Genomic DNA, 22,565 nt, shown 5'->3' on the forward strand with positions numbered 1-22,565 from the left:
CTTGTTTGTTTCCCTGGGCTGCGTGGCTTTTGACGCACTGGTCAGGAATAGCGCTCCTATATCGTTGTTTTCATTTTGTTTTAATGAAATAAAGGCTGTTTCTTATTCTATTCTCCTCCTCTGTATTTTATTTATTTTTCTACCTTTATATAATCACGCAGTGATTGAGATTAAGGGCTTGCCTTGCTTATTTTTTCTGTTGTAGAGACCTTGTTTTAGCTTTTTTTTCTACTTCATTTGTTGACTCTGTCATCCTGTTGCTCCCGCAGTGTTTGTTTTAGCTGTCGTTCCCGCCCGCAGCAAAGTTCAAACCGCCCGTCCCGCGCCCTTGCAGCCCTCTACTCTGCTCCACTTTTTCCTGTCTGTCAGGGACGGAGTCCAGTAGCTCCTCAGACTGCCTTCACATCTGTGCCCAGTCACAGACATTATTTCTCGACTCTCCAGACCAGCCTGGGACAGCAGTTGGACAGCTGTGCTGCGCAGACTGTGGTTTGAGAGGCCGGCTGCCTGGCTGATCTTGGACAACATTTGCCCCAGGAAATTGTGTCCCATGGGCTCTCGAAAGTACCAGACACCCTGCTGGTTAAGCAGCTGTTGGTCCTTTTTCAACGGGTGCAGGTAGAATGCGTCGGCGTTAGGGTAGCAAATGTACTGAGATGTACTTTTTAAACTGGCAACGGGGCAATTTGGGTTGTCAGGTTCAGCGAAAATGTAGCCACGATAATTCTCCATGTACGGATCTCTGGCATCTTTATGTTTTTTTGTCTCTGCGTTATATGCAAGGGAAATATCGTCTTTCTGTAAAACAAAAGAGTCCTTGGTTAGGTGTCGATTGCCCTCTCTGCCGCGTCTCGCATCCCAGATGCAGCTGCACATCAAAACACACCTTTCGGACAAGTCCGGGAGCTGTGTTGACAGACAGCACCTCAGAGTTGATGAGCATCTGTAGGTCTGTCGCTGAGATAGGGGGGTGATGCTGGCTGGTGTCTTTTCCTTTTTTTCGTAGGTCTTTGATGATGGACTTGAATAAATCATTGCTTGACTTGAAAGTGCCACACTTCATGATGTTAAATGTCAAGAATCGACGAGTTATCCCTGATCGAATGACCTGCAATGTAGCTCGCAATCGAGTAGGCCTTGCTGTTAATAAAAGGATAAAAGGATCGTAGCACCTTATTTAGAGACTCTGCACTACAGTTAAACAACTCTGATGACATGTTTTTCTCCACTAACCAGTCTTTTAAAACGGACATGGCCCATACCGTGCTCTTTCTTGTGTTCAATTCGTGTCGATCCTCTTCTATTTGATCAATTTCTCTGTCCTTCAAAACTTTGTGCTGTTTTTTTAGTATGTTTTTTTCTGATATGAATAAGGTTAACTGTTACAGAATTACAACTGTTCAGCTGATGTTGCTTAGCGACCGAGTACGCTGGGGTGATAACAAACTTGCACTGAGACACATTGCTCTCTGGATCAAAACTAGAAGATATTTGACCTTTTTAAGACTGAAGTGATTTATTAAAAAATACTTTGCTTTGAAATTGTGGGGATTCATTACCTGCATGTAAAACTGCTCTCACCTTGTCTTCTCACAGTGAACTAACCAGCGGACAGAAACCCAAATGAAGAACGGATCCAGATGATTTAGAATGAGGACCAGGACCATCCAGCTGATGGCAAATGAAGCAGGAACCATCGTTCCACTGAGATTTGAAGTAAAAGACTCCAGTGAAAAATGTACAAAAGCTCAGATGTCTGAAGAAAAGAGAATGCATTTCTAGGCACTCCACAGGTGAAGTCTAGTATCGTTTCATCCAAAGATTTTGTTTGCTCTCAGGTTTAACTTGCTGTTAGCTTAATTTAGTTAGTCAGACTTTTTTATATATATATATATATATATATATATATATATATATATATATATATATATATATATATATATATATATATATATATATATATATATATATATATATATATATATATATATATATACACACACACACACACCACACACACACACACACACACACACACACACACACACACACACACACACACACACACACACACACATTAATGCACATTGACTTTGTCTGACTCTCCATGTGAGAGTAAACTGACCCATGCATATGGAAATTTTGGCTACAAAGAGAATTGCTTAAGTGGCCAAATGAAGCCTGATTATAGAAATTAAACGTGGGAGGTGTCATCATACCTAACATACTATCTCTACTATCTCAACTTCACAGCACATTTTGTAATACATTATCGCAAACATTAAAAGCAGCTATGTAATCTGTACTATTCTATAAGCACCTTTTAAAAACAGAGAATGTGTGTATATATATTATATATCTATATATGTGATTTTTAAAGGCTATATTGTGTGTGTGTGTGTGTGTATGTACACTGTTTTATAAATCTGGTGATTGTTTTTACTAGGGCTGTCAAAGTTAACGCATTAATAACTCGCTAACGCAACTTCCTTTTAACACCGTTAATTGTTTTAACGGCGTTAATTTTTTTAACACGCGATTAACGCTCGGTATAAAAAAAAAAAAAAGAAACGTGCATTATTTGATTTATGGCCGTCAGTGGCACCTGTAGTCTTGATCCAGAGGGCGGCAGAAGAGTAAGAAAGGGAGTTAGAAAAAGAAGAAGCAGGGTTGGCATTCGGGAAAAACACAGTGGACTGAAAAGCGAAAGTGAAAGTAAATGGAAAAAGGAGTTATGAACGGCTAATTCACTTTCACAACACTGCCAGATGGTTCAGTCGATAGGACAAAAGTTATCTGCACGTACTGTCAACATGAAATGAGTTACCATTGAAGTATGTCGAGTCTCAAATATCATTTGCAAGTCAAACACACGGCAGATGCAGATGCTGTTTTTTTAAATAAGCATGTTTACGAAGGTTTTTAAAATTATTTAATATATTAATGTATTGACCCACATCAGACTTTCCGCAGTCAAGACAGACTGTGATTTTTATCTGAAGCTTCGCACTTTACGTCTCCTTCCTCTCTCTTCGGATTAGAAGAATCCTAAATTCTTTCCTTATTAATGTGCCACCAGATGATGATGATGATGACGTGTCATCAATTCATGTAGCAGGCAGGAAATGCATCAGAATTTAGACTGTTCACTCAGGTCTAATTTTTATGTCAAAGCTGAGCTTAGGTGATAAAAACTCGGGTGTAACACAGTGAACACATTCCCACTGCAAACAAAAGCCCGATGTCAGTGGGTTAAAGTTTTAATGCGATCTCCGAGCTGGAGGAACCTCCAATGACACTTTATAAAGCGGAGTGGGAGCGTTACAGTTTCTCCAGATGTAAACAGAGTTTCTGAATATCATTCTAGAAACTAAAGTATTGATTATGGGCGTCGTTTAGCTCAGTAGGTAAAGCAGCGTCCCATGTACAGAGGCTTTGTCCTCGCTGCAGCAGACCTGGGTTCAGCTCCCAGCCCGGGGCCCTTTGCTGCGTGTCACTCCCCCCCCTCTCTCTCTCTCTCTCACCCTGTTTCCTTTCACCTTCTTCAGCTGTGCTATCAATAAAGCCATAAAGGCCAAAAAATGCTGTTACTAATGAAGTTTTGTTCTGCACTGCAAACAGTTCAATAAACCTTTTTGTGAAAATGTTGTACATAAATTAATTTCTTTATACTGTCACTGGGTTTTTTTTTAAATAAAAATATTGAACTGTAGTTTTCTCTTGAGTTGTTTTTTTTTTTTTTTTTTTTTTTTTTATTATTATCATTACAATTATCTGCAACTGTGAGACCAAACAAGAACACACTGACTGCATTTCCTGCATCAAGTCATTTGCTGGATGTTACTATGTTATCACGACCAGCTGTCAGATTAAAGGAGGAGAACTTAGCATCAGCAGCCTCTGCAGGAGTATTTATACTGTCATGTGAGAGATCAGACAGATACAAACAGAACACAGACTTTGATGGCCAAGCTAGCCGTTTCCCCATTGTTCTAGTCTTTATGCTAAGCTAAGCTAACTCGTTGCTACATCCAGCTACATATTTAAAGGGATAGTTCGGTTTTTTTGAAGTGGGGTCATATAAAGTACATATCTATAGTCGATCTGTTTCCTGCAGTAATCACCGATCAGCGCAGCCTCAGTTTGGAGAAGTAGAGAGCCGCTCCAGCCCAGACGCTCAGATTTGTACTGCAGTGAACGGGGCTCAGCAAAAAAGCGAAATTAACCACCTCAAACAAGGCTCACCTAAAAAAATCTATATCAGTTCAAGTGTACGTTGTATAGGTAAAATTCACACCGCTTTACATCGCCGTCAGACCGCGCTTTTTTTTTTGGCACTACATTTTCTCAACCGAAGAACCTCCGTATCCCTACGCATGAGCGTAACTGGGTAACAGCGTGGTCTGACAGCGATGTAAAGCGGTGTGAATTTTACCTATACAATCAAGGCCACTTTAATGCACGGGCTTATCTGGGCTGAAGCCCAGGCGCCTCCCAACTTCAGGTTCACGATGAGCTGAAAAGATCATATTGTTTAGTAACTTGTCAGGTTTTCTGTCAATCACTCTAATCGCACGTTACGTGGCTGCTGATTGATCCAAATTAGGAGTGACCGACGTGGACCCACAGCCTATGGCCCGTGGGCTGACCTATCAGAATGTCTATAGTTAGTTTTGGGGTGTCTCCCTCTATGATTGAGTGACATTTAGTGGAAAATGTCGGGGAGGATGTTTGAGAGTGGTGCCTAGAAAAGAAAAAAACGTATTAATAAAGAGTTGCGCGAAAAATAATTACTGAGGAGCATCCCAAAGCTCACCGGGTTCTTTAAACCAGCTGCTGCTGAAGATGGACCCAGCACCAGGGGAAGCTCGCTATCTCACACACCGGAGGGAGCGGGGGAGGCGCAGGCCGCGCAGGTGGATGTAGCTGGAGAGGAGCAGGGGACCGCCCGCAGCAGTGGAGGGGAGGAGGAGGGGGGAGACGAGTCAAATGACCCATGTAACAGTGACCCTGGCCGCTGGGGAAACAATATTGACGCAAAATTGCGCACTTATTTGGCGAAAATGGGACCGGAGTCCTGTCAAAGTAAAGATGCTATCATGTCAGCAAGACCAGACGAAAGCACTTCTAAAAAGGTAAAAAGGTGCTGTATTTATAGGTTGTGCAGGTTTTAAATTTATGTGGTTGTGCATTGTATTAAGAGAAATGCACATTTGCTTAGATGTTCGTCTAGATCAGGGGCAACAGGCGGCCCGCAGGCTGCATGCGGCCCTCGGCCTCACTCAATGCCAGTCATGCCAGACGCTGCATACCTCGACCCGTGCACGGCCAGAGTTTACTATACACACGGTTCTCGTATTTCTCCTTTCACGGACTCCTCGGCGTGTGTGATTACTCCTTCAGCCTGCGTTCATCCGCAACAGGAGCGGCTCCAGTGCGCTGCGTAATGAAGGCCACGCGCGGCTCAGAAAGCATCTGCCGCAGGAGCTGAAAGACAAACGACTCAGCAAGGTGGAGACACTGCGGGTAGCTATTGACTATATCATTGTGGAGCCTGCTGGACTTGTATCGGGCAGGAGGTGTCACTCGGAGACGCGCGTAGAGTACAGAGTGCAGCAATGATGGCGAATACTCGCTTAAGTCAGCACAGCCATATAAATGTGCCACAAAGTCAACCCAGTGCGAGACTTGGAGATCAGACCCTAAATTCAGATTAGCTGTTGTTAACGCAGTGCTAACTTAAGTCAGTGTGCAGGCGAAGTTGATCTGCAGCGCAGCCAGCAAGAGTCTGTGAGAGTGCAGGGGTTATTATTGCACCTTAAAATGCATACAAGCAAACATGCAAATACATTTATTGAGCACAGAATATATTTCTGTTTCCGCAAATTACATTATGTTTTTAGATTATACTGCAAACCTATAAATGTTGCTCAGTTTCATCTTTTTGGCACCTGGCATTAGGCCATGTTGCTATCCATGGGGCTGAATGGAGTGTGTCTGTGCAGGTGCATGTGATTGGTTGACAGGCCCGCTGAGGCTGGAGAACAGGCTTCCACTTTGATCTGTTGCTGTTCTTCTCTTATGCTGTTATTAGTTATTATCAATGTTTGTGCAGACAGGTGATGGTTGGTGGTGTTTTTCATAATACTGTTTGAAATCATATTTGCACACATTTTGGTGTTATTGTCACCATAAGTTGCTGTGTGTGGTTGTTAAAAAAAAAGTGTATTGTGTTTCTGCTCAAGTGGGCTCAGTGATATGTTAATAACAATATTATAGTGTTTTCTGGCTCAAAGAGGGAAAATTCACCGTTGTATGTCTCGAAAGAAACTACTGCATTTTGTGATGTTGATTACCTAGATACTATGCTTTTTTAAAATGAGACCCTATAAATCGAGGGGATGGAGGGCCTACAAAACCTCTCAGCCCCGGGGCCTAACATTAGGTTAAGGCGGCCCTGTATACAATGTACACTTGACCTGATGTAAAAAAATAAATAAATTAACTTTTATTTGAATTACTGGTGAAAGTCTGACTTTGGAATACTTCTGATGAGACAGTTCTGCGATCATTAGCATCAAGCTTCATGTAAGAGATCCTGGCCTTCACAGTAGAGTTTAGATTCTCTGCCCGACCCTGACCGGGCCAAGTCCTTGATCAAGCATTTGTGTGTGTGTGTGTGTGTGTTTTTTTTAATAACTCAAAATAAAGGCTGTATTTCCAGCTAGAAAACGTGCATCTTTCTCCTCCCTCCATATTGCTTGCGTGATGTTAGACGTGAGTGTCCTCGTGCTGAAAACGTGAGTTCTCATGCACGTCACATCACTCCTCGAGACGCAAGAAGATGAGAATTAGGAAAATAATAGTAATGCACAGTGACTTGAATTAGTAACTTTAATCTGATTTCTGGTTTGGAAATATTATCACGTTAGATTACTCATTACTGAAAAAAGTGGTCAGATTAGAGGCACGCATTACCGGCATCACTGGCCCTTTTTAGATAGAAAAGGCGGCACATTTGCTCCAAAGTAAGGACGGCAATGTGCCGGCCTGTCTTTCTAAAACCGAGACATAATATTCCTCCTTTTCCAAAAGCCGCCTCTGAGGTAGGCGTGAGCATGTGACGTGAAGCTCGAAGTTGGACTCTGAACAGTTGACAACGAATTTGACTTCAGAATAAGAGCTTTACATTGCACCCCATTGGTGACATGAGTTACACTTTATAATAACACTGAGTGAAGCCTGACTGATAAAAGCTTGTCATTCTGTCAGTGAGCTGTAGTTCAAGGTCTGAACTGTGGGAGGCAGCAAAGGGTCGATCCAGTCCAAGAACACCAGATGAAAGAGACAGGGTTGCCAAGTTTGCTTATTCTAAGAAATCTTTGGCTTGTTTCTCAAAATAAAGTTGCTACTCTGGGCTTTCCCCCGTGTGTCTGCTGTCTCAAACTAGTAATCCTATCTTGTCATGCTGTAGGAGTCATCTACAACTGCTCCAGCAAGTTGAATACTGCAGACATCTGACAAAAACAAATAGTGAAACTCCTTATTAGTAAAAATATATGAACTGACATCTGCTTGCGTCTGCTTCATGTCGTAGTTAAACTATTTAAGAGTAGGACAAACTTACCTTGTTGTTCTCAATATGGAGTGCAACAGTTGTGCTGTTCAGTTTCTGTTTTGTGTGCTGACTGAAGTGTGGCTGCTTTGGAGGAAACGAAACAGCTGCACTCAGTGCCTGAGGGGATTTTTCCATGCTGGGAATTCAGTGCACATGACAGATTGTTAATGAGGACTCCAAAGAGAGTTTGTGAAATAGATAATGAATTATGACTAGTACTTTAAATTGATATAAAAACATACATTTCTTGTCTTCATGGCACACAGGTGTTTGTCCCTGTTGTAATGTGATGAATAAGACCTTAATATGAATGCAGTTACGTTCAGAACTGAACCAGGATATTTTTAGACATGTGTGTTTTAACAGGATCAATAATCACTTAGGAAATAATATCAGTGCAGCACACAAAAGAAAACTGGACACAAGTTCCCACAGAAGGTGGTAAGTAACAAATTTGACTTAATTTATTAAACATATTTCTTTGCTGAAAAGAACTTGACATGAGTTAATCTTTATAATAAGCAACATTAATCAACATGAATTGATAGTTTACATGTTAGCAATTTTACTAATGGCATCCAAATAATGCTTATAAATGAACTACACAATATTTTTTTACCATTTACAAAGTAACATCAATTGTTACTTTCCATAAAGAATTGCAAATAGTTTAACACACACACACACACACACACACACACACACACAAAGGTATGTCAGCGATTATCTCTCACATTTTATGTACAAAAGAAAAACATTGTTTTACACAGCATATAGTGAATATATATCGTGGATACGTCACCAAAGAAGTTCTTATATGGTAAACGTATTTCCACCGGATGAATTTCTGTTCAAAATGTTCCTGACTGTGACCATGTAAGATGTGTTACAAAGTTATTTTATTGCAAAGTTCAACCCAGAAGTCAAAACATAACACAGTGTGTAACTGTTGGACAGCGTTACATTGGAATAAGAAATGTAGATAATATTTGGTACACAGCATCAAGCATATTTACAATGTGTCCGCCATCTTTCTGAATGTTTAAACAAACGACTCATCAGATTAGAGAACCAGAATGTTTGTGGTTGGTTCAGTGCATGCATCATTTTTTTAAACTATGTTGGCATCGTGTTATACTGGCAAAGAGATGCTTAAAGAATATAAATAAAGAAATAAGAATATTAGCTTCTTTCCGTTCATATGGGCAGCAAACAGGCTCTTCTTCTTCTTCTTCTTCTTCTTCTTCAGTCGATCACCAGATGATCAGGCGATCTCTCCTGCAGGAAAACCAGAGCAGAGAACGTCTGAAGTCATTTGAAGAATTTAATTCCACCTTTTTTTCTTTTTTCAGTCTTGCATGGTTTCGTTTCACTTCCTGCTTTCTACCAACGTTGCTGTAACAACCAGTTCTGCTCTGTTGGCCTTGTTCACCATGTTAGCCACAAACTGAGGCCTGTCACATAGCGAGCTGTGTGGGTTAGCTGGCCTCTTTTTTAGGCTTGGCCAGGTGTGCAAAACATTTGGGGCTTTAGCCCTGCAGATAGAGTCTTTCTTTAATGGGGGTGTGAGAAAATTTGAAAATTGGGCTGTTAAACATGCAATTTCAACGTAGTTTGAGAAGGAAAGGAAGGCCAATCATTTCATCCTCATCGTCATCTTCTAATCACACATAAAGCTAATTTTCCCTCACTATAGGCCGACTGAGTGATGTTTACATGAAGATATTATAGCAAGTAATAAGACCTGTGCTGTGTGCATAGGCTATTAGAGCAGGTAGAACATTCCCTATTATAATTTCTTCACTTCATTGTCTATCTGCATTACTACAGTATTGTACTAGTATACGTAATGGAACAAGTTCATGGAAAACGAAGGATGGCTTATGAAGAACATGATTCGATCCTACAGAGCTGGTAGGATACGTAAGTAAGTTTGTCTCTTTAGTTATTCAAATGAAGTGTCCTACAAGCTAGTGAGGTGCAGAGGCTGGCTACTAGCTAGTAACACAGGAACACCATTGATTCAAAGCAACGGCTACCTGACCTGAGCTAATGAAAGTATTATCAGAGGTTCGGCAGATGATGTCTCACTCTCCATGTCTTCTTGCTCTGGCTGCAACTTTTTTTTTTCCAATGATCCTCTGTATATCCATAATAACTGACTCCTGTAAACCTTGTATATCCATAATAACTAACTACTGTAACTTCTGTATATCCATAATAACTGACTCCTGTAAACCTCTGTATATCCATAATAACTAACTACTGGAAGTTCTGTATATCCAGAATAACTAACTGTAAACTTCTGTATATCCAGAATAACTAACTGCTATAAACATTGCAATGGTACTAAACAGTAGGCTAATAGACTCTGGCTCTGGTATTATCAGTGAGGCATAGAGGGGGAAAGTATAACACTGATGTTAAATTTGCAACACATTATTATGACTCTGCCCATATATGGGCATATGTCATAAGGAAATCCAGGTCAGCTCCTGGTAAAAACGTTGCGTTTGTGGCTGCTGGCCATTCGATATACAACCACATAAAAACCTCTGGGACTGTTTTCATCATTAGGTGATTATATTTGATTTTTTTTTTTTTATGCACAGAGATTTGGAGATATTCCTAAAACATACGGGGCTATAGCCTGGAATGTCCAGGTCTAACGGTGAGCCTGGTCTTTGGCTTTGGTTTTCTGCCATCTCATACTGGCCCCATTTCATTAGGGTCTATCACCCAGTCATGGCCCCATTGTAACCTACAGTCATGGCCGTAACTAGCTATGAGGTACCCGAGGTAAATACCTCGGTTACTATTTCCTGGGAATTTTTATAAAAATATACATTTTACAAAAAAATATGAAAATCTAATTCATAGAAAGATCACAAATTATATTAACCGTTACAGCCGATAATCAGGAGTTGTGTTTCTAAAAAAAAGAAAAAAAGAAAAAGGAGTTGTGTTTCTGCATATGAGGTCTCATAACCTTTAGCCTCGATCGTCACGCTGCAGCGCATCACGTGTACCGGCACTGACTGCACATGTTTTGGTTTTGGGGTGAAGAAGAAGAGATTCTCCGCGTGTGATAACGAGACCTAAATGAGAGGTAAAGAACGAACATACTCGCCAGTTCGCGCATCTGTCATGATAATAGTTTTGTTGAAACAAAAAGAAAACATTTTGCAGCAGCTTGCCCAAGACAAATTTCAACTCGGGGGACAATAAAGTTTATCTCATCTCATCGTCATCTCATCTCTCTAGCTAATGTTAGCTAGTGTAATATAACGAGAAGGAGGGGGACAGCTCTCCATTCCGAAACTCCCCTATTCCGACAACCCGCTGTTCCGAACCCCCCCACCCCACTCCAAAACACCGCTGTTTCGACCCCCCGTCCCCGCAGCTCTCCATGGTGCTGAACCGGGTGACGTTGTTTACACTCTGCCTTGTCTGTGAAACGCATGCTTCCCAGGGACTGGGCAGATCTATCCCACTTGCTCTCCCCCCCACTGGCCTTCCGAAAGGTAACACTGTGAAGACAGCCTTTGTAAATAAGAATTTGTTCTCAAATGCTTACCTTGTTAAAATTGTTAAAAAAGCAGTATTATTTGTCACATTTGCATTAACTGATCATAAGTCTGTCTGCCTGCCTGTCTGTCCTTTTTATGTACTTTCAGTGAGTTGAACCCTCTGGAGACAGGATCCAGCCAGCCCTCCAAAAGGTAAATAATATATACAGTATCTGAGGAGTGCCAAAAGTTAATAAAAATCCAGTCAACAACATTATGTAATTGTGTAATTGCACAGTTTAAAACACTATTTATTTTACTTATTATTCATAAATTAGTCCTCAAATATTTTTTGCTTGCGCACTTTACGCGCTGACATGGTTTGTACCTCACTAGTTTCATAACCCTGGTTACGGCCCTGCCTACAGTACAGCTTACAGGAACCACGTTTGGAGGCTTGCATCACAATGACGGCCAGACTACTGACCAATCAGATCACTCTCTGGCGTGATGCTTTGACATGCGTCTTTTTGAGGAGGACACCAGATCAGATGATCAGTACAGCAGTAATGATATTGTATGAGACAGATTCTTACCTCGAGTGGACCTTCGGTAGGTGTATATGGCGAGGATGAGGATGGCAGTGCAGAGGTTGAAGAGCAGGATGGTCCACACCAGCTTGTGCAGAGACATGGGAGGAGGATGAAGAGAAGAATTTGATGGTTGATCTGTGAGGAAGATATCCATCAGCTCCAGACATGAAACATGTTCCAAATATCACACTGAATTTTCCAGAATAGTCTCAAAGAGCCCGACATGTTGTGACATACAGAGAGCAGAAGATCAGCTCACCTGTCACAGACAGCCAGCTCTGCTCTGACTGTCCTTTCTCAGGGTGTTCACACTTGTAGAAGCCTTCGTGATGCTTGGACACCGAAGAGAGGATCATCTTTCCTGCAGGCTCAGTACCGATGAATACACCGTCTTTGAAGAATGTAGCGCTGAAATCAGAAGTAGGATTATTTTCTGTTCCTTCCTTGTAGGAACAGCGAAGTGTCACAGTGTTTCCCTCTGTCACAGGAAGTGCAGGGCTCTCCAGGATCATGACCCCTGCTGAGATACAGAAAGGCAGACACAACATTTAGTCCAAATATAACACCACGTCTTATTTCCATAAGTAAATTTACATCATCAACCATCACCTACCGTCCAATTCACTTTGTCATTTGACCCAAAATGTTTTTAAAGATGTGATGGAAGCTCATCGAGGAGTAAGGACAAAGGCAACACAGCTGCAACATTCAAACCACGGTGGAGGCAGAACTCTACACATGTTACCTTTGCATCCTTACGTTTTATTAGAGTTGACAAAACTTTTCCCCTTCACTGTTTGCTATGCGCTATGATGACATTTCACCTTATCAGTATTTACATCATACTGTGCCATGTTGTGAGTTGCATTTGTCTTGAATCGACAGAGATCATAAAACACAGAGTAAACTGTAACACGACAATGGACAGATGATGCAGCTCAGCCTCGCATCATATTTAAAGTGATAATCTGGCTGATTTTTATGGAAATAAATATTCTTCGGTCGTCAAGAGAGAGAAAGTGACTCACTAACGACATGTTAGTCCTGATCTCTGCCAACATAGAGGGCCTCTCCATGTGAAAGTCCCAGGCCTCAGATATAGATAACCGATTTATGATCTCTTTGTCAAACTGGAGCATAAAACACAATGTGAAAGAAAACATAAGCATACCCATCACTGTGATGTTGATGGGTTTGCTGCACTCGCCCCGCTCAGATTCACACCAGTACACCCCGGTGTCAAATGGATTGGCTCTCCTGAGGGTGCAGACAGAGTCACGTGGGTCTCCGAAGCCCCCCTTACATGGCTGGGATGTCTTATATGAAGTGTTTCTCTTCAGTGTCCAGTCAGTAGAGTTTCCTGGCCCTGCACAGCTTAGAGAGATCCGTTCATACCGAAAGAACTGGGATCTGTCAGGGTGGATGCCCAGGGTGGCTGCTGGTGATTCAAACAGGAAATAAAAGACGTGATTTTAAAAACATCAGATTGACATCTAATCTTACTGACATCAAACCCTGCATGCTTGGTTCTGAAGTGATCAGACCAACCATCAGCTCACTATTGTTATAGTGAGGTATCTGGATGGCAACACATTCTGTTTTTTGAGTTTACTTGGTAGATTGAATGATGACTAATTGTTTCCCGTCATATGAGTTAAGGAGTGCAGACAGAGTGAGGCTCACAGCTCCAGGGGTCCTAAAGTAGTTTTTCAACTGGTGAGGGCTAAAGGTTAGCAGACGGCAGGCCATCATAAATTACTAAAACCTGAGGTTGGCCCCCGCCAAATGGTGGGAGATGCCCAAATGTTTATGTTCCCGTAGAAGGATGGGGAACCCCTTTGGGTGATTTTGGGGACAAGACCTACAGTTGACCGCAGCCAGGCCTGATGAGTTATGGGAGAAGAGTAGGGAAACAGGTCCACTCCTCTTATAGTCTATGGGATAATATACCAAAATGACCAATTAGAAGAAGTGGGTGTGTACTGGAAAGGGTCTCTAAAGGCCTGTGCAAAGAGAGAAGAGAAGGGTTGGCACTTAGTAGAACTCCTTAGATCAAGGGCTGATAGGAGTTCTGATCGGGCAGAGGGAGAAGCATTTTGGCATTGCTTTTTCCAGAGATTTGATAATGTCAGAACGCGGCCGCTTCTGATCTGGACGCAGGGCTCAAGATTCTGTTTCAATAAAGATTGCTCTATCATTCCACCCAGCCTTGCCTCCGCAGAATACTTTTATCATCAAACTACACGCTGACACCTTTGAGGAGGAAAGCCCAGAAACTACAATAGCCTTTTCAATTCTGTACCTTCTGTTGATATTGTATCTATCTTGGCGTATCATTCTCCTGCTTACTGTCACTCTCCACACCTTTACCCTACTGTGTTGTGAACTTCTTGTTTTATGTAAAACTGCATTTCTTGTCTCAGTACCCACTCTTGACAATGACAGAGTGGAATCTAAACTAATAATCAGTGTAGAAAACAAATCCCTGAAGTATTGGTATTAAAAATGAATGATCCAACCGAAGTATGTCTTATGGAAAAAGTTAGATTACTTACAGATTATGAGGCAGAGTGAAGCGACCTCCATCCTCCGTCGATGCTGTCAGAGTTCTTACTGTTCACTTTCAGCCAACAGTCAGCCCACATCCTGAGTGCAAAGGAAACCATGACGGACAAAAACAAGACAGGAGGAACAAATCAAACAACCACACTGATGTTCACTTCTGTGTTTCACACAGTTTCAATTCATTGTTCAAAACAATAAAAAGATAATGAACCTAAACTGTACACTTTAGTATTTGAATTACTAATCACCATCATAACTTATTGTATTGTATGCCTTCGCTAATGGCTGATTTCCATTTTGCTGATATTGATCCTTTTCTGAATAGTGTAAAGTTAGATCTAAAGCTTCTACAAGAAACTTTCATGCTTTGTTGATTGTGGCGGCCCCTGTGGACAAAAGCGGCAAGAAGGAGAATTCCCAGTGGCCTGACCAGCTTATCGGCCTTGAGTGTCAAGTCAGTGTTAAAAAAGCTCAATTTAAAAGTGAGGAAACAACACAGGGCAGCTACAGTCCCTCAGAGCTGTAGACCGTCTGCTTCACTACCAACTTTCCTCTAATTACATCACATGTGATCAACACAATCTTCAGTCAGTGTGTGAGCTGTGCATGGCTGAGTTGTGGCGAGAAGTGAAACTATTTTATTTTTAAACTACAGATGAAAGATGCAAGTGGTTGTGAAAGGAGTCCGCTCCTGGTCTCCTGCTGAAGGATTTTGATGTGGCTAGCACATTCATTTGTTTTGGAAGCAAGTGAAGGAAAGAGGCAACATATTCTCACCATTTGTAGCAGGAACTACCACAAAAGCAATACAGGATATGTCCAGGTATTTATGCATTATAGAGTCACACATGTGCCAGGTAGAGTCACAAAACATGGCTGTGGTCCAATGAAGTCAATACATTTCTTTTCAGCCTCTCACATGCAAACAGCAACAACTAGACTTGGTGCATCAAAACATCACAACTCTTCATCTTTGATCAGAAAGGAGAAACAAACAAGTAAACCTCATCCTCAGCCTCATGCTGGTCACAGAGGTTTGACTCTAATGAGTCACATTTCTGTGAAACCGGACATGAGCAGCCACATTATCAACCTGAGCAAACTCAAACACAAGTGTCCTCTGAAACCATGCTCAGGGTTCATCATATCAGTCTTTGAATATGCAGCACTGCCTTACTGGACCACAGTATATTACAGTGTTATAGGCTGTACAGCAACACCACAGCAACTTCAGCTGAGCTAACAACAGTGCTCTCTACAACACTGAGTGAAGCCTGACTGAGCCTGAGTGTCTTCTGTACCTTTATCAGTCAAACGAATGCCACAAAGGAAGAAATATTACATCCCTGTTTAGCCAAACAAGCTAACTAATACAAACACATGGCCAAACGAAGAATTCAACCCTGACTTTCTCTACCCAACCCAAACATCTCAATAGACATCTCATTCTCACTGTCATCACTTGTGTATCTTTGTGAAATAATATTGTTCCCTGTGTGTTTCATTACAGTGCTGCAGTAATAATAACACGTTACTGCCTCCTTTGATAGGGGGGTTGGAGGATGTGACATATGAAGGACGCCACACATAAGCAAGCTTTATTATGCAATTCTCAAAAGAAAATCCAAGAACAAATAAAAGAGGGCTGGAGATCCCGGCCAAAAAGAACAAAAGATGAGAAGATGCAGGACCAGCCACGCAGTGAGCCGTCTCCCCCTAAACTACCTGAAGGAAAACTAAACCTAAAACAAAAGACATGAATAACTGAAGCTCTGGTAACCTCCAGCCCAAAAAAGAAACAGAAGACACTAAAATCCCAACACCTTAAGTGTATGAACGTTTTAACCCAAACCTGTTTGGAACAACAGAACAAAAGGTGAGGAGAGAACCCTCCTCACAGGTGTGCTGCTGCTGCTGCTGCTGCACTCTGTGCCATTTCATCCCCTTCCCCCACTGCACCAGAGCTCAGATTACATTAGGTGTGCTCAGGTAGAGAGGGAGGAGCATGCCAAGAGAAACAAAACAGAGAGAGGGAGACACAGCTGAACACACCCTTAAAGTCTATGTAAAGCACATTCAGGTTTTTTCCTCTAAACACATCAAACAGGTCATAAATGTGTTTACTTAAAACATGTAAAAGCCATTCAACCATTTAGAATTTAATTTTGTACCTAGGCTCTCAAACTGTGTTTCAACATTTCTGTGTTCAAGATTTAATGGGCGCGTCAGAAATCTGGCTGCTTTACATAACGCGGCCATGATTTGCATAAACCCAGCCCTGTTGTGGAAGCCGTGTAAATACATTCAGCACATTAACTTTGGTGGTTTTTCGCTCGCTCTCCAGTCTTGGATAGCATCTCTTTGGATAGTTTGCAGCTAGCTAACCAGCCAACCAGTCAGCTAAACAGTCATGTCTCCTCCACATCACTATCTTTCAGGGATGCCACAGTGTGCAGGATAATGGCCGTTAGCTCATTTAAGTTTCCTAAGGAGGACAACGTGAGGAAATGGTGGATTGATTTTGTCAAGAGGAGCTACTTTGGAGCGTTTAAAATCACCACCATCACCGTCTCTGCAGTGTCCACTTTACCCCCGAGAGTTACAGCAACTGTCACCAGGTAAAGTCTGGATATCTGAAGAGTCAGTGGGGCCGAACCATCCTCCCATCACACCAACAGCAGCGTTATGTGCCCGCCAGAGAGTGTAAGTGTGTGCTTATGTTATAAACATTGTTTATTTGGGCAATTAAATGCATTTTGCTGAAGGTGCAAATCCTGAAAGTGATTGTACATCGTGCATCCTGTCATGCCCATGTAATGTTAGCAAATGTTATTGCATTTAATTATGACATGATTTGGCCTCATTCCCTGAGCGGAGTCCATCTGACAGCACAATGATAATCCACAGGTAATATTTTATGTGTACCAATATAGCTATGACAAGGAATTACATGTAGACTAGGGTTTTACGTTTGTGTGTAATGTAAAACATGGACTGTGAGGAGCGAGGCTGGGTACTATCGGTGTCTGACTCAGAGTCAGTTTCTGGCTGAAGCAGACAGAAGTGCTTGTTTTTCCATGATTTTGAGACCTAATTTTATATACTTGGCATTTTTTTGATTCTTTCATATTTGGCTCAGTGGTCAATGACACATGTTTCTGTGGTGTGACAAACTCATAACACAAATGTATTTCTGCTTTACACGGACTTTAATGCTCCTCCTTGAACCGGCACCTTATCGTGGTGGAGGGGTTTGAGCACCCGAATGATCCTAGGAGCTATGTTGTCCGGGGCTTAATGTCCCTGGTAGGGTCTCCCAAGGCAAACAGGTCCTAGGTGACAAGTCAGACTAAGATCGGTTCACTCGCCCCTAATGACAGAAAGAACAACAAGGAAGTGCACGTCGCCCGGATCAGCGTCACCGGGGCCCCACCCTGGAGCCAGGCCTGGGGTTGGGGCTCGCAGGCGAGCGCCTGGTGGCCGGGTCTTTGCCCACGGGACCTGGCCGGGCACAGCCCGAACTAGCAAAGTGGGCCCGCCCTCCTGTGGGCTCACCACTCGCGGGAGGGTTCAGAAGGGGCCGGTGCAGTGGGATATGGGTGGCAGTCGTGGGCGGGGGCCCCGGCGGCCCAATCCCCGGATGGTGACTCTAGCCATGGGGACATGGAATGTCACCTCACTGGGGGGGAAAGAGCCTGAGCTGGTAAGGGGGGATTGAGCGGTACCGGCTAGAAATAGTCGGGCTCACCTCCACGCACAGTCTGGGCTCTGGAACCCAACTCCTTGAGAGAGGCTGGACTCTCTTCTACTCTGGAGTTGCCTGCGGTGAGAGGTAGCGAGCTGGTGAGCTGGTGTGGGCTTGCTTATAGCCCCCCAGAGGCTGGGGACATTGAGTCCGAATGGACCATGTTCTCCACTTCCATTGTTGACGCGGTTGTCCGGAGCTGTTGACCCATCCATCACCCAAGCCGAAGTCACTGAGGTAGTCCGGAAGCTCCTAGTTGGCAAAGCACCGGGGGTGGATGAGATCCGCCCTGAGTACCTCAAGTCTCTGGATGTTGTGGGGCTGTCTTGGCTGACACGTCTCTGCAGCATCGCGTGGCAGTCGGGGACAGTGCCTCTGGACTGGCAGACCGGGGTGGTGGTCCCCCTATTTAAAAAGGGGGACCGGAGGGTGTGTTCCAACTATCGGGGGATCACACTCCTCAGCCTCCCTGGGAAAGTCTATTCCAGGGTACTGGAGAGGAGAATTCGGCCGATTCAAACCTCGGATTCAGGAGGAACAATGCGGTTTTCGTCCTGGCCGTGGAACACTGGACCAGCTCTAAACCCTCCACAGGGTGCTCGAGGGTTCATGGGAGTTTGCCCAACCAGTCCACATGTGTTTTATGGACTTGGAGAAGGCATTCGACCGTGTCCCTCATGACATTCTGTGGGAGGTGCTCCGGGAGTACGGGGTCGGAGGCCCTCTGTTAAGGGCTGTATGGTCCCTGTACGACCGGAGCAGGAGCTTGGTTCGCATTGCCGGCAGTAAGTCAGACCTGTTCCCAGTGCATGCTGGACTCCGGCAGGGCTGCCCTTTGTCACCGGTTCTGTTCATTATTTTTATGGACAGAATTTCTAGCCGCAGCCACGGGCCGGAGGGGATCTGGTTCAGAAGCCACTGGATCTCATCTCTGCTTTTCGCGGATGATGTGGTCTTGTTGGCTCCTTCGGGCCAGGACCTCCAGCATGTCCTGGGGCGGTTTGCAGTCGAGTGTGAAGCGACAGGGATGAGAATCAGCACCTCCAAATCCGAGGCCATGGTCCTCGACCGGAAAAAGGTGGCTTGCTCCCTCCAGGTTGGAGGAGAGTTCCTGCCTCAAGTGGAGGAGTTTAAGTATCTTGGGGTCTTGTTCACGAGTGAGGGAAGGATGGAGCGTGAGATTGACAGGCGGATCGGTGCAGCGGCTGCAGTAATGCGGTCATTGTATCGGTCTGTCATGGTGAAGAGAGAGCTGAGCCGTAAGGCGAAGCTCTCGATTTACCAGTCAATCTACGTTCCGATCCTCACCTATGGCCATGAACTTTGGGTCATGACCGAAAGAATAAGATCCCGGATACAAGCGGCCGAAATGAGTTTTCTCCGCAGGGTGGCAGGGCACTCCCTTAGAGATAGGTTGAAGAGCTCTGTAGAGCCGCTGCTCCTCCACATCGAGAGGAGCCAGATGAGGTGGCTCGGGCATCTGTTTTGGATGCCCCAGGGACGCCTCCCTCGGGAGGTATGTCCCGCCGGGAGGAGACCCCGAAGAAGACCCAGGACACGCTGGTGTGACTATGTCCCTCAGCTGGCCTGGGAACGCCTTGGGATCCTCCCGGAAGAGCTGGAGGCAGTGTCCGGGGATAGGGAAGTCTGGGTGTCCCTGCTCAGGCAGCTGCCCCCGCGACCCGGCCCCGGATAAGCGGACGAAAATGGATGGATGGATGGACGGACTATGATGTGCTGGATCACGATGTTAAAAGACTGATAAACACAATGCCCAGCACAATAACTTCTGTTTTGTGCTGTGCATTTATAAGCACCAGAGGATTGTGGTCACTGTCAATCACAATGGGGCCACTTTCATTGCCAACACAAACCTCATCACCTGTGCAAATATTTGAGACAGGAATCTGCCTCCCTGGTCAGGTTGCATTCTGTAGGCAAATCAGACACAGAAAAACTCCACCAGCACTTTCCAACAGTTGCTGACATGATCTTACACATGGGAATTAGGGGTGGGCGGATCATTCCAAATATCGACAGTATCGATACCAAGGTGATTATTGGTATCTGATTGATATGAGTGTGATAAGATCAATATTTTTGCTGTAGTTTCTCTTCTATAAGTTCAGCAAATCACTTGTATTTCTTCACAGGGTTTGTGTGAGCGCAGCGCTCCTCTCCATCTCTGACTCCAAACGCTCAGGTACACTAAGCCCCTCCCCTCCGCTCCTTTCCTCTCCTGCGCTACCTGCCAGAACAGAGACATACTGGCGAGATGGCAGAGAGGAAGAGGAGTGCTATGTGGAACTGTTTCACAGTTTCAGACAGAGAAACTGCTACCTGTGAGGTAGGGCTGGGCGATAAATAAGCACAATTGATTCATTCAGGTTTTTGGTTTTGGACGATTTAAAAAAATTAAATCGATCGTTGGACAGCTGTTACAGATGCAGTCAAGTTGCATAATGTCCATACAGTGGAAAAGCCGAAAGGTTCATCCACATGCTGAAAATGTTCAAGCCCGGGTTTGTGCTACTAAGTCACAACGGGGCCATTAGTCAGAGGAAGCAGACAGGCTCGTGTTCTGGTCAAAAATGTGTTACAGACAGTCAGCACACACCTCATGTCCTGTACATCTACAGCATGTCATATTTACTATGCAATGCATTCAGATGTTTAATTTAGTTTCCATCTTCAGGGATATACAAACTTTTTGTAAATAGTATCCTTTTGCTAAATAAAGTATTTAATAAAAGTCAAGGTCACACTTTATCAATACCAATATGGAAACTGATCTGTTTATATAATAGCAATCTGACATAAATGCATGTTTAAAAAAGCATTTTATCAAAAAGGGACACATTCTTTTCAAAAGGATACACTTTAAGTTATGCTTTCAAGTGAGTCTGAAGCTGCACTGTTTACAATGGCAGGGAACATTTGTTTAAAATCAGAGCATTAAAATAAATGCAATGCTTTTGGTTACCTGTTTAGCAGTAGAGGAAACAGTTGAAGCTACAGAAGTAGTACTGATAGAGACAGAGTTGGAAGAAAAACTACTGCCAAAGAAGCCAGACAGGATCAGCCATAAAACTGTCAGCCAATTCCACCTCACCCTCATCATCCACGATAAAACATTAAGATCTTAACCAGGGTTTGTAATTACTTCACTATAAATGTTTGGTGCCCCACCACGTACACAGTATACCCCTCAAACATCCTGAGTACACTACATACAGTTAGTGTAATAATGATAATATCAAAATCCCTAGTATCGGGTTATAACGTGTTATTGTTAAGAAATAAATTATTGTTACCCTAGAAATATTCACTGATATCTGGTCTGTTCATTATCTGCAATTTATTATTGGTTTGGTTTTGCTAAAGTGCAGTATGACATGGTATATAAAGTATGATCAAGTGGCTTCTCTCTCTCACTTTGTTTAAAACGCTTCTTTTGGGCTCGGCTCCATAGACTTTATTACTTGTTTCTCAGATCTGGCAAGTGGCAACTGGGTCATTCTATGAAAATGTTTGCTTTTTGAACAGCAATTTCATGTTTTATTTGTATTCTTTTTTTAACAGCTAAAACATGGTCACATAACAGTTAACCACTTACCATTATAAATCAACATACATTACAGCTTAATGCATTTTAATATTTTCATTACATTATGTTAAAAAATGCTTGTTCTGCCTTTTCATCACTGGTGTTACCGATGTTTTAGATCATAAAAACCAGGCTTCCTGGGATGTAATTGGACAATTTAATTTGCATATATAATCAAAGAAAGAAAAGGTTAATGACATTATTAAGATTTTTTTTAAATAAGTACCAGTTTAGTTTAAATATTTATGTGTACAGTATCATAATGTGACGTTTTTCAATTTCTGTCATTCAGATGTTCACACAACTTTAGAATTAATTGGCATTGAGTCTTCAAATTTGAAATATCATATCCTTAAAATGTTTACTAATGAATGTTGCAACAGTTAGCTAGATACAAAAAACATATTCAAATAAAATGGACAACTCTGATGAAGGAACACCAATATGCCACACAGTAACACCAGTGATGCACTGTAACACCAGTGACACAATGTGAAGGGAATGGCACAACTGAAGATGTTTCAAACAGATGTTATCAGTTTATTAGTATTTCACCTCAAATATTTTCACATTAATGACTTGTTTTATTCATATTAGCTTGGAGTGGGTGGAGGGGTCAACAGAGTTTTTCCTGTACTGACTTTCTCTCTGTGCTTTGCCTGCCTGACCCTCCATTTCCTCCACTCTTATCTTCACTCCCACACTTTTTCATTTAAAGGGATATTCCGGTGTAAATTTAATCCATGGTCTAAGACAGTCAGTGCGTTTACATGCACAGCTTAGTCAGATTACAGCCATAGTTCGACTATGCTGCTCAATCGGACAACTGCAATTATCCGAGTATACATGCCAGTGAGAAAATCGAATTACTGGCCGAAAGCACGTCATACCCCGGTACGCTAGGTGGCGCTGTACCCATTTCAACTAG

At 42.9% G+C, this 22,565-nt stretch overlaps 1 protein-coding gene and 1 long non-coding RNA gene across 2 annotated transcripts; both read right to left on the reverse strand.

The window, feature by feature from the left end:
- Positions 1 to 8,334: 8,334 nt before the first annotated feature.
- Positions 8,335 to 11,832, reverse strand: LOC115589878 (uncharacterized). The gene is made up of 2 exons (XR_003985616.1): positions 11,724 to 11,832; positions 8,335 to 8,896 (listed from the first exon to the last, which is right to left on the reverse strand). It is a non-coding gene; the product is annotated as an uncharacterized LOC115589878 (long non-coding RNA).
- A 97-nt stretch (positions 11,833 to 11,929) lies between these two features.
- Positions 11,930 to 14,367, reverse strand: LOC115589325 (Fc receptor-like protein 5). Its single transcript, XM_030430170.1, has 3 exons — positions 14,276 to 14,367; positions 12,892 to 13,158; positions 11,930 to 12,240 (listed from the first exon to the last, which is right to left on the reverse strand). The coding sequence occupies exons 1-3, from the start codon at positions 14,304 to 14,306 to the stop codon at positions 11,930 to 11,932; spliced, it is 609 nt and encodes a 202-aa protein (XP_030286030.1). The 5' UTR covers positions 14,307 to 14,367.
- Between the last annotated feature and the right edge of the window lie 8,198 nt (positions 14,368 to 22,565).

The sequence above is a fragment of the Sparus aurata genome, chromosome 10 (genome assembly GCF_900880675.1).
Source record: "Sparus aurata chromosome 10, fSpaAur1.1, whole genome shotgun sequence".
NCBI lineage: Eukaryota > Metazoa > Chordata > Actinopteri > Spariformes > Sparidae > Sparus > Sparus aurata.

Coding starts and splice junctions, on each gene's coding strand:
- LOC115589325 (XM_030430170.1), bottom strand. CDS start 14,306: ATGGAGGTCGCTTCACTCTGCCTCATAATCT. Junction 13,159..14,275: donor TTCACTCTGCCTCATAATCT/GTAAGTAATCTA, acceptor TTGAATCACCAG/CAGCCACCCTGGGCATCCAC. Junction 12,241..12,891: donor CATCAACATCACAGTGATGG/GTATGCTTATGT, acceptor TCTGTATCTCAG/CAGGGGTCATGATCCTGGAG.